The sequence below is a fragment of the Stegostoma tigrinum genome, chromosome 30, assembly GCF_030684315.1.
Source record: "Stegostoma tigrinum isolate sSteTig4 chromosome 30, sSteTig4.hap1, whole genome shotgun sequence".
Taxonomy (NCBI): domain Eukaryota; kingdom Metazoa; phylum Chordata; class Chondrichthyes; order Orectolobiformes; family Stegostomatidae; genus Stegostoma; species Stegostoma tigrinum.
The window spans coordinates 19752811-19765898 of NC_081383.1; the positions used below are offsets into that span (position 1 = coordinate 19752811).

General features: G+C 43.5%; 1 protein-coding gene across 1 annotated transcript in view; it reads left to right on the top strand.

Moving 5' to 3' along the window:
* Positions 1-13088, top strand: part of LOC125465648 (PDZ domain-containing protein GIPC3-like) — a 79626-nt gene that overhangs the window by 48690 nt on the left and 17848 nt on the right. The window contains exon 4 of the mRNA XM_059638424.1: positions 7138-7250. Coding sequence (XP_059494407.1) covers positions 7138-7250 — 113 coding nt within the window. The remainder of the gene's footprint in view (positions 1-7137; positions 7251-13088) is intronic.

Consider the following 13088-nt stretch of genomic DNA (forward strand, 5'->3'; position numbering starts at 1 on the left):
AAAACACACCAACACTTCATCAGAGGTTGCACTGATGATGATGTTACCCAGCATGGTAACAAAACGTCTGCAAAACAACAAACTAGCTCAGGAAGCCAACCAATCTCAACACCCACAACCCGAGCTACAGATCTACTCCAAAACCTTAGATGTAACAATTATTAAAATTTTCTGTTTAGTATGCAGCTATCACACTTCAATTATAACAAAAATAACTAGATCTAAATGAAGGAAACAAATCAAGGTTTCCTTGAATAATAGAAAGAGGAATTTTATTACCCACTACCTTGACAAAGCCAATAAAGATGCAATATCAAACATACAAACAGTTGATGATCATATAGAGTGGTGGGGAGGTATGTTTTATCAGGCACAGACAAGAAGGTAAAGGCAATTGAGCCTTCAAATTCTTGGAATTATCTCAAGTCCTTGGATTGTGAGAATGACCTGAGTCCTGAATATTCTTGTTATTGAAGTATTTTTTCAGCAGCAGCAAAGCTTTCAGACAATCTTGAGTTCTGGGTCAATGCTTGCTATTTCAATTTGCTCTATTCACCAGGCACTCTCTTTGTGTTAAATGAGACGGCATATTCCAGTTCTTGCCTACAAATCCACTTTATCTTGTCTTTGTCCTGCTGCTCAGAAGTGATTGTTGAGATTTGGTTCTGTGTGTACACTGAGGGAAAGTCCTGTGCTTTCCAGTCTGGTTGTACTTCCGATAGTCTTTGTCCTTATCCACACAGGTAGCAAACGCATAATTACTTGTTCTTATTTTTTTCATGGGATGTGGGTGTTGCTGGCTGTGTCAGCATTTATTGCCCATCCGTAGGGTTTCTTGACAAGGTGGTGTAAGGGAAAATATTCTATTCTATTCTGAAAATAATAGTGTCCTCACCTTAATAACCTTTGATAATAGAAATAATGAATTCTATAAAATAGTTGAGATCTCACATGCAATAATGCTGACTTCTTCCAAAGTCATAGAGCATAGAACATAGAACATTACAGCACAGTACAGGCCCTTCGGCCCTCAATGTTGTGCCAACATGTCATACCGATCTGAAGCCCATCTAACCTACACTATTCCATGTACGTCCATATGCTTGACCAATGACGACTTAAATGTAGTTGGCGAATCTACTACCGTTGCAGGCAAAGCGTTCCATTCCCTTACTACTCTCTGAGTAAAGAAACTACCTCTGACATCTGTCCTATATCTTTCACCCCTCAATTTCAAGCTATGCCCCCTCATGCTCGCCGTCACCATCCTAGGAAAAAGGCTCTCCCTATCCACCCTATCTAACCCTCTGATTATTTTATATGTCTCAATTAAGTCACCTCTCAACCTTCTTCTCTCTAATGAAAACAGCCTCAAGTCCCTCAGCCTTTCTTCGTAAGACCTTCCCTCCATACCAGGCAACATCCTAGTAAATCTCCTCTGCACCCTTTCCAAAGCTTCCACATCCTTCTTATAATGCGGTGACCAGAACTGTACGCAATACTCCAAGTGCGGCCGCACCAGAGTTTTGTACAGCTGCAGCATAACCTCTTGTGTAATATAAATTTTAATTCACAAAATTGCATATAATTATCTTGTAAAGCTTAACTAAACTGTTAGGGAGGGAATTCCAGAGTTTTGATCCAGTGACATGAGTATCAGTGTATCCGGCTTGCTTGTGGCTTGTCTGATGGATAGGATCAGCATCTGTGGGTTCCGTATTTTCTGTGTCAGTTAGATTTGCCTCACTGCATGTACTATTGATGGCCTGACTCTATTCTGAACCAATCTATGAGACATGCATAAATTCTGCGCAAATTCTCCCGAAACTGCTCCCCTGAAGTTTCAGAACATCTCCAAATCACATTCAAACTCAATTAGAAAGAATAGAAACAGAGACAGCTGCATCTGTGTCCATTCAGGCTTGATCCTAAGATCTTCAAAGAAGTGGCTGATGAGGTAATAAATGTGTTAGTGTTAATTTTTCAAGATTCATTAAGCTCTGGAGTGGTTCCATTAGAACAGAAACATGAAATTAACCCCTCTGGAGATGAGGTAGAAAGTGGGAAATTATAGGTCATTTAGCTTGATGTCTGCAATGGGGTAAGTGTTAGAATTGTGCATTAAGGAAGTTATAACGGTGTACTTAGAAAAGCTTAAAGTAATTAGGAAGAATCAGCATGATGTTGTGAAAGGGAAATCCTGTTTAACTGATTTTTTGCAAATCTTTGATGGAATAACAACTACTGTGCATAAAGGCAGTGCCTTTATGTACTATATTTAGATTTCTAGATGGCAGTTAACGTGATTCCACAAAAAAAAGGTTGTATAAAGTAGAAACTGATGGTTTGGGGGTAACATAATAAACATGGACAAAAGATTGGTTGGCTGGCTGAAAACAGAAAGTATGCATAAATAAGCCTTTTTCAGGCAGGATGTGATGGGTGGAGTCCTTGGGGATCTGTGCTCAACCCTTTTTTTTTGCAACTTATATCAATGACTTAATAAAGGTGCCAAGGGATCATATAGTGTACCACTGCATAGGACACAAAAGGTTCACATGCAGGTACAGCACATAATCAGGAAGGCAAACGGGAAGCCTGCCTTTTTTATGAAAAGAATTCAGCATGAAAGTGAGGATATTATGCCTCAGTTATACAAGACAGTGAGACCACGTCTCAAAGATTGTGCTGCTATGGACTCCTGATGTAAGGAAGGATGTAAATGTATTGGAAGTAGTTCAGAGGAGATTTACTAGATTGATACCTGAAATAGGTGGTTTGACTTATGAGGGAATAGGGGTGTTGGCTTATGGGTGGCCAGGTGGCTCAGTGGTAAACACTGCTGCCTCAGTGCTAAGGCCCTGGTTTGATTCCACCCTCGAGTGTCTGTCTGATTGTGTGGAGTTTGCACATTCTCCCCATGTCCGCGTGGGTTTCCTTCCACAGTCCAAAGATATGCAGGCTAGATGGATCAGCCATGGTAAATGCAGGTGTACAGATGGGTCTGGGTGGGTTGCTGTTTGGAGGGTCAGTGTGGATTTGGTGGGCTGAATGGCCTGCTTCCACACTATAGGGACTCTATGAAAGATTGGATACACAGAGACTGTTTTCACTGGAGTTCAGAAAAGCAAGCAGTGATTTGACTGAACTATATAAGATCCTGAATGGTCTTGACAAGGTGAACATAGACAGGATATTTTTTCTTGTAAGCCTAGAACAGCGGGGGCGGCGGGGGGGGGGCACTGTTGTAAAATTAGGGTCACCCTTTTGGAACAGAGATGAGAGAAAACAATTCTGTTCAAGGTTTTTGGACTCTCTGTTTCAGAGGCAGTGGAAGTGGGATCATTGAATTTTTTAAGGTGGAGATATCTAAGTGCTTGTTAGGGCAAGAGAGCTGAAAGTTAGAGAGGGTAAACGTGTATGTGGTATTCAGAAGAGAAATAGATCAGCCATGGTTTTACCAGATGGAGGAACAGGCTTGAGGGACTGAATGGCCAACCACTGCATCTGATTCATATGTTAGTAATTGTTGCAGATACATTTGCTCAGTCGCACTCCACATGACGTCCCACATACCACAGAGCAGAGTCAAATACACAAGACATGCTCTGTCAAACCTTAGCTGAAGTTATTTATTGTATTTAGATATTATTTTTAGTTGTAATTTTAAAAATTGTATTTGGCACATGACAGCAGTGAACAGAATTTTTAAACATTTACTGTGTCAAGATTCCACAACAAGTGCTGGAGGTAAAATCCTTCTGCTCTGCACTGAATCGCTGTCTGCACCAAATCCCTGAATTTAGCATGTTCTTTACACTGCACTCCTCTCACCACACTCACTGTTGAAGTCGAAATCCGAACATCAACAAGTAGATACCAAACCTAAGTTATACTAGCCCACCCAAAATCTACTCTCCAACCCATGGCACCTTGTAGCAGACCTTCTGCCCTCAACCCTGGCCTTTGCAACCTAATCCAACTGATTGCTCTCCCATGCTACACTTGTCCCCACACCTCCTCCCTCACCCCCATCCCAGGCCCCAAGATGACATTCCACATTAAGCAGAGGTTCACCTGCACATCAGCCAATGTGGTATACTGCATCCACTGTACCCGGTGCGGCTTCCTCTACATTGGGGAAACCAAGCGGAGGCTTGGGGACCGCTTTGCAGAACACCTCCGCTCAGTTTGCAACAAACAACTGCACCTCCCAGTCGCAAACCATTTCCACTCCCCCTCCCATTCTCTTGATGACATGTCCATCATGGGCCTCCTGCACTGCCACAATGATGCCACCCGAAGGTTGCAGGAACAGCAACTCATATTCCGCCTGGGAACCCTGCAGCCATATGGTATCAATGTGGACTTCACCAGTTTCAAAATCTCCCCTTCCCCTACTGCATCCCTAAACCAGCCCAGTTCGTCCCCTCCCCCCACTGCACCACACAACCAGCCCAGCTCTTCCCCCCTCACCCACTGCATCCCAAAACCAGTCCAACCTGTCTCTGCCTCCCTAACCGGTTCTTCCTCTTACCCATCCCTTCCTCCCACCCCAAGCCGCACCCCCAGCTACCTACTAACCTCATCCCACCTCCTTGACCTGTCCGTCTTCCCTGGACTGACCTATCCCCTCCCTACCTCCCCACCTACACTCTCTCCACCTATCTTCTTTACTCTCCATCTTCGGTCCGCCTCCCCCTCTCTCCCTATTTATTCCAGTTCCCTCTCCCCATCCCCCTCTCTGATGAAGGGTCTAGGCCCGAAACGTCAGCTTTTGTGCTCCTGAGATGCTGCTGGGCCTGCTGTGTTCATCCAGCCTCACATTTTATTATCTTGGGGCTCTCCCATCCTGATGGTTTCCTCTCCTGTTCCAACTGATTTACCTGCATCCTGGGCACCCAGCCCTTCAGGAGTGAGTGTAGTTCCAGCTTACGGCCATTGTTCCCTCGGGCACTACTGGGACCTAACAGCTGTTGACCATCAGATTGACCAGTAACAGTCTGAAGGAATCTTCCTCCCCACATAGGAGCAAAAGGTCGATCTCCAGTTGATTAATGCTCACAGAGCATTAATGGCTGTGGAGCGATTGTCAGGATTGGCAGGGTGCATTGTCTGATGACTTTTCGGTGGTAGGCAAAAATGCCGACCATCTGGAAACTTCTATTCATGTGGAGCACTGAGACAGGATTGTAATCACCACTCCTATTAAACAGACTAGTGTTTTCCATCTGTGATGAACTTTAAAGGGAAGGATGTATTAAGTTTGGAATGCAATTGAAGTCTGTCAATTGAGAAACTGCCCAGAAAATTAATGAGATAATGGGAACTGCAGATGCTGGAAAATCCAAGATAACAAAGTGTGGAGCTGGGTGAACACAGCAGGCCAAGCAGCATCTTAGGAGCACCAAAGGTGACGTTTTCTGATGGAGGGTCTAGGCCCGAAACGTCAGCTTTTGTGCTCCTAAGATGCTGCTTGGCCTGCTGCGTTCATCCAACCCCACACTTTGTTATCTCAGAAAATTAATGACTTCATTTATCATTCTATTAAATACAACATCTCCCTACTGATCTTGAAACAGTGATTTTGTGACTGAGAGTTATTATTCTAAGGTGAGAGTTTACAGCAATAGGAAGGTTTAGAACACATTTGGATGATGTCAAAAACACACGGTGAGAGATACTAAATTACTTTTAGAGGTTTATTTGCCATACACTTAATAGAACAAATTTCAAAATTATTAAGCCCAATTTAGCAGACTGATGCTTGAGCAGGTAAGAACATTAGAAAAGGAGAAATTTTAACAGGCTAAAATGGTGAGTTTCATAAAGAAATGTAAGCTTGTTGTAACCCAGCACCAAAAGTGAGTAAATAAGTTGTACAGCTGGATGAACACAGCAGGCCAAGCAGCATCAGAGGAGCAGGAAAGCTGATGTTTCGGTCCTAGACCCTTCTTCAGAGGGGTCTAGGCCCGAAACGTCAGCTTTCCTGCTCCTCTGATGCTGCTTGGCCTGCTGTGTTCATCCAGCTCTATACCTTCTTATCTCAGATTCTCCAGCATCTGCAGTTCCTACTATCACCAAAAGAGAGTAGTTGTGATAAGATAATGACATAAGATGGGTATATATCTCCATCATTGCTGCACTAATGTTGACAGATGAAGCCAGGTAGATTATGGCATTCAACACAAAATGAAGAGGATTTAGTTTAATCCTGTCTACTCCCAAGTGAGTATTTTCAATCAAAATTGTACTCCTGAAGTTTGCAAATGTCAACTGCAGGCTACAAAAATGTGAATGTCACCACGGGACTCCCACAATTATCATTATACATCTGATCCCATGAATATTGGGGAAAATGTTACCACTGAGCAAAATGGGGCCACAAAGTCTCGAGATATGTTTGTGCTGGATTTCCATCAAAGTAGAAAATTGAACTCGAGCCTCAAATTCACTTGCTGAATTGCATTCCATGCTCCAACAAACAACTTTATAAAACCTTAATCCATTGATACTTTTGGGTTTACATCTTGCAGTTACAGATTCATAAACCAGTGGAAACCATCTGTAACTATTTACTCTCTCAAGTTTTTTCCTAATTTTGTCAGCTGCTACTACAACCATCATTTTATGTTCCAGTCAGTATAGCTTTTATGTGCGAGCTTTTGTTCACAACTGTGATCCCTCATTTTTAAGGTGAATCTTCATCAATGCTCTTCCATGCCTAACATCTTTCTACTAATAACATTAGTATAATGGTGGTGTAATGTATTTAGATATTGAATATAATGTCCTTGCTTTTGTATTCAATGCAACTATCAAAGGACAGTGGGTCCAACGAGGGCTTGGGGCATTTTGATGACCCTTTCAATTAGTATCCTTACATTTAAAAGTCTTAGAGATAATTTTGATTCTATGCAATTGTGTACAACACGTGATAGTGAATTGGGAGCTCATAATTCACCTCTTCTGGTTTATTGTTCCATTTCATGCAATAGATTCAGAATGGGATGTATAGCCACTTCTGTGTTACATGTATCACAATTCTAGGATTAAAGGGCTATTCACTCTTGATGCTGAACCAGAGCCACTGTATACCTTCAGTTTTCCAAAAACGTTTTAATCTGAATTTTACAGACATGATTGCTCGAAGAACAAAATGTGGCAAATCCACAGGTGAGGGAAAAGTTGGAAGTGGAAGGGAAACTTTGCGTTTAAGATCAAAAGGCACTGCAACAGTGGAAGAAGTTGTAAGTAACACTATCGATTTGATACGACAGCTGGGCCCTTTCTCCACAGAAAGTTTGCATTTATACAGTGCTTTTAACATGTTAAATGTTTCAAGACAGTTTAAAGGAGAGATAAATCAAATAACATTAATGCTCATTAATAATAATAATCAAATTTACATTAAACCACATAAAGCAATGATATGACGTGGAACAGTCCCTCTTCCGCACCTACACAGGCCACAAACCCCACCTCTTCCTCCGTTACATTGATGACTGTATCGGGGCCGCCTCTTGCTTCCCAGAGGAGCTCGAACAGTTCATCCACTTCACCAACACCTTCCACCCCAACCTCAAGTTCACCTGGCCCATCTCCAGCACAACCCTCACCTTCCAGGACCTCTCAGTCTCCATCTCAGGCAACCAGCTTGTAACTGATGTCCATTTCAAGCCCACTGACTCCCACAGCTACCTAGAATACACCTCCTCCCACCCACCCTCCTGCAAAAATTCCATCCCCTATTCCCAATTTCTCCGCCTCCGCCGCTTCTGATCCCAGGATGAAGCATTCCACTCCTGCACATCCCAGATGTCCACGTTCTTCAAGGACCACAGATTTCCCCCCACAGTAGTCGAGAACGCCCTTGACCGTGTCTCCCGCATTTCCCGCAAAACATCCCTCACACCCCGCCCCCACCACAACCGCCCAAAGAGGATCCCCCTCATTCTCACATACCACCCCACCATTCTCCGGATATAACACATCATCCTCTGACACTTGCGCCATCTACAATCCAACCCCACCACCCAAGACATTTTTCCATCCCCACCCTTGTCTGCTTTCCGGAGAGACCACTCTCTCCGTGACTCCCTTGTTCGCTCCACACTGCCTTCCAACCCCACCACACCCAGCAGCTTCCCCTGCAACCGCAGGAAGTGCTACACTTGCCCGCACACCTCCTCCCTCACCCCAATCCCAGGCCCCAAGATGACTTTCCATATTAAGCAGATGTTCACCTGCAAATCTGACAATGTGGTATACTGTATCCATTGTACCTGGTGTGGCTTCCTCTACATTGGGGAAACCAAGCGGAGGCTTGGGGACTGCTTTGCAGAACACCTCCGCTCGGTTTGCAATAAATAACTGCACCTCCCAGTCGCAAACTATTTTAACTCCCCCTCCATTCCTCAGATGACATGTCCATCATGGGCCTCCTGCAGTGCCACAACAATGCCACTCGAAGGTTGCAGGAACAGCAACTCATATTCCGCTTGGGAACCCTGCAGCCCAATGGTATCAATGTGGACTTCACAAGCTTCAAAATCTCCCCTCCCCCCACTGCATCCCAAAACCAGCCCAGCCTGTTCCCGCCTCCCTAACCTGTTCTTTCTCTCACCTACCCCTTCCTCCCACCTCAAGACGCACCTCCATTTCCTACCTATTAACCTCATCCCGCCTCCCTGGACTGACCGATCCCCTCCCTACCTCCCCACCTATACTCTCCTCTCCACCTATCTTCTTTTCTGTCCAACTTCGGTCCACCTCCCCCTCTCTCCCTATTTATTCCAGAACCCTCTCCCCATCCCCCTCTCTGATGAAGGGTCTAGGCCCGAAACGTCAGCTTTTGTGCTCCTGAGATGCTGCTTGGCCTGCTGTGTTCATCCAGCTTCACACTTTATTATCTTGGATTCTCCAGCATCTGCAGTTCCCATTATCACATATCCCTAATTTAGCCTGGATGAAAGTTATCGTTTAAATTGTAGATTTCAGTTAAATTTTTTTTTTAATGTAATGTACAAACAATAGTACATTCTTAGCAAAAGATTAAGATTTCCCTTACTCACCAAACTCACAGCCCTCTTTTCAAAGTCATACTCAGACTGAGAGGACCCGGTGGAAATTTGAGGTAAAGGGCCAGTATGTCTAACAAACTTTGGCATTAATGGCCTGAGGCAGGATTCATGCAAGCACACTTTTAACAGGCTAACAATTTTTCCATCTATTTTACTCTTCTTAAAATGTCCTGCAATTTTTTCTTTAAAAATGCCAGTACTTAGACTTTTGTTTGTCTGTAGCAATTATGATTTGCCAATATCCAAGTTGATATGTTTGGAGGGTGAGAGAAAACTGAAGGAGGATATCAGTGATACCAAGCTATTTGAGGGGTATTCAATGTCTTCCAACTGGTATCTGCTCCTCAGTGGGCACAATGGGAAGTGAAAACTCTCAGATATTGTGTTCATGGGTGGACTTCCCATGGAGAATTGTGTCAGAAAAGCTTGTCATCACTATAATGTGAAGTCCTAACATCCTTGCTTTACACGATATTGGATGGAGGAAATCATGTATGAGTGATCAGAAGTCATTACAAGAATTCATTATTAGGGGTCATAATTTCAAGGTGAAGGGGAAAAATTTAAGGGAGATATGCATGGAAAGTTCTTTACGCAGAGGGTGGTGGGTGCCTGGAAAGCATTGCCAGTGGCGGTGGTAGAGACAGGCAAGAGAGTGTCATTTAAGATGTATCTAGACAGATACATGAATGGGCAGGGAGCAGAGGGATACAGGTCCTTGAAAAATAGGCAACAGGCTTAGATAGAGGTTCTGGATTGGCGCAGGCTTGGAGGACCAAAGGGCCTGTTCCTGTGCTGTAATTTTCTTTGTTCTTTGTTCAACATTGCTGATTTGGCTGCCCCTGCCAAAACATCATCATCCATTTACACAACAAACCAAATAACCATTGCACAGTGTCCTCTCGCAGCCTGGGTCAATGGAGAGGCAAGTGTTAAACTGTGCTCCCTGCTGTAGCGGTGATTGCAACTAATGTGCAATTTTGGAAAAAGGCAGCAAAAGTTATTTGCGGCCTGAAACCTGGTGGCATCATAGGTATTCAGTGCTCCCCAAGAAGCTAGCACAGTGGCTAGGTGCAAAGGACAACCCAGCCTGCAAGAAACAAATGTAGTATTAGTGTGACAACTGAGGAAAAGGGTACAGCCATTGGGTGGCATGGTAGTTCAGTGGTTAGCACTACTGCCTTACATTGCCAGGGGCCTGGGTTTGATTCTAGCCTTGGGCGAGTGTCTGCATGTAGTTTGCACATTCTCTCTGTGGCTGTATAGATTTCCTCCCACAGTCCAAGGATGTGCAGGGTATGTGGGTTGGCCCATGATAAATTGCCCCTTGGTGTCTAGGGATGTGTAGGTTAGGTGACTTAGTGATGGGGTGGGATGCTATTCAGAGATTTGGTGTTGATTTGATGAACCAAATGGCCTGTAACCATACTCTAGGAATTCAATAATTACTTACCCACAGATGCGTGCCTAGGACTGCATTGTTGCTGCTACTTCTTAATTTCCTGTGCCTTTAAATTTACTAAAGGCTATTGATAGGTGGAAATGGCTTTTAAGACTCCACAGGTGTTTGCTGAACACTTTTACTTTCACTCTTTTACTCCTCACTTTTAACAGACCACTTTAATTGTCTGAAATTGCCTACTCTTTGAAGTTGTGAATATCACCATTAAAATAGAGAGCATACAAGTTTGATGCTTCCATGCTGAGCCACTCCATCAGATTCACAAATTCGTTCATTTCTGATCCAATGCTTGTGACCGTTAGAAAGATACAAGCTCAAATAAAAAGTCTTCGCAAGCAATTATTTCACATTAAACACCACATCAGTCATTCAGACCTGCAATCCTCTAAAGGATGATGACAGGTTATTTTCCGTCCCTTTTTTGGCAACTTTGTGTCAGCAGGTTCAATCCAGGCCAACAACTTGTTTTCTTAAGCCAAATAAAAAAATATTTTTGGAGGTCTAACAATGTTGATCTCTGCTGATTCATACTCGTGAAAAGCACACACTGCTTTTACGTACTTATTGTCAGGGCTGGATTAGAACATTTACTTTTCACTGTCAAAAAGAAATTACAGAAAGATTGTCCTAGAATGTTATGTGAGGGAAGGAGTTTACTTCTTCCCAGTTTATTCATTTCAAATTCTAAAATGAAAATAGGTTTAAACATTTATGCTGCTTTTAGCTCTAAAAATTGTGCTTACTTGCCCATTGATTTGAACACCTCACCTAATTCCATCCTACCTGTCCAGTCCTAACTAGAGAAGTAACTGCAAATTATTTATTTTCCCAATCCTGCACTTTGGCAGTTCCTCAATGATTAATCCTTAGATTCCTTCCGTTTCTCCTCTACATATGGGCCTTGGTGACATCGTCCTGAAATGTAATCCCACATTTCACAATTACGCCAAAGACTCCCACCTCTGCTGTACCACCACCTCCCTAAGTTTCTCTCCTGTTCTTTATTTGATGTACTGTTTGTCTGACATCTAGTATTGGATGGCTAGACATTTCTTCCAACTAAACATTGGGAAGGCCTATTGATCCTGCCATGAACACCATTCCTTTTCATTTGAATCTCTCCCTACCTCAGCTGTGGCATGAGGTTGAACACAGCTATTCACAACATAAGTATTCTAAACATACCCGAGCTCTCTGGGCTTGAATTTTCAAATCCACAACTGGCCTGCTTCCCATCTTGCATCCTTTTTAAATTTTAGCTCATCCAAAGCACGGCTGAATATTTCCTAAGTTGCTTCAAGTCCTGTTTGCCATTCATCCGTTGATCCACAATGGCTTGCAGACAGGTAATGCTTTTAGTTTAAAATACTCACCCTCATTTTCATCTCCCACTTTATCTGTATTCCACTAATTCTGTCTTTTTGTACATCATTTCTCCCCAGAGGCAAAATCCAGTAAAAATAAGCCGGTAATATTCACAAATGAATGCAGTGGTCATACTCAACCTTCATTTTGAAGTATACAAGATGGATCAACCAGTATATGTTATTTGAAAGTTTTACAGTTTTTTCCCTTCTTTGAACTGCCTGGTTTATAAGCTCTTGAATCTCTTCCTAAACCTTTCTCTCTCTTTCATTAAGACACTCATTAAAACCTAATCCTTTGGCCAAGGCCTCCAGTCATTTCAGAAATAATGGGAACTGCAGATGCTGGAGAATCCAAGATAATAAAGTGTGAAGCTAGATGAACACAGCAGGCCAAGCAGCATCTCAGGAGCACGAAAGCTGACGTTTCGGGCCTAGACCCGAGATGAAGGGTCTAGGCCCGAAACGTCAGCTTTTGTGCTCCTGAGATGCTGCTTGGCCTGCTGTGTTCATCCAGCTTCACACTTTATTATCTTAAATTAGGGATATATTCGCTTTCCAAAGAAGAGCAGCTAAGTTGGTTAATCAAGGAAACTAACTCAAGCTTTATTTTCTACAACTGTGGCTAAATTGAGTCAGAGAGTATTTAAAATCAAAAGTATCAAGTTCAATAATTTTAGGGTCTGAACTCTCCCATGTCCTAGTCCCCTACCCGAAACACAAGGCTCTGTTATCACATAGCCTGCACACTGCCTATTTTTAGTCACTAACAGTCCCCACTAACAGCTTTTCACCCTCCCAGCCAGATCATTACTAACTCCTTTGCCACCTGTGTTTGTCTGTCTTTTGGGCTCTATCCCTACCCATTCTTCACTCCTTACCCACCCCACCCCAACCTCCCACACCCGATCTTTGACCTATACATCGCCGAGGCCAAACGCCAACTCTCCGACACCACCTACTACCGCCCCCTCGATCATGACCCCACCCCTGAGCACCAAACCATCATCTCCAACACCATTCATGACCTCATCACCTCAGGGGACCTCCCACCCACAGCCTCCAAACTCATTGTTCCCCAACCGCGCACGGCCCGTTTCTATCTCCTTCCCAAAATCCACAAACCTGCCTGCCCTGGTCGACCCATCGTCTCAGCCTGCTCCTGCCCCACCGAACTAA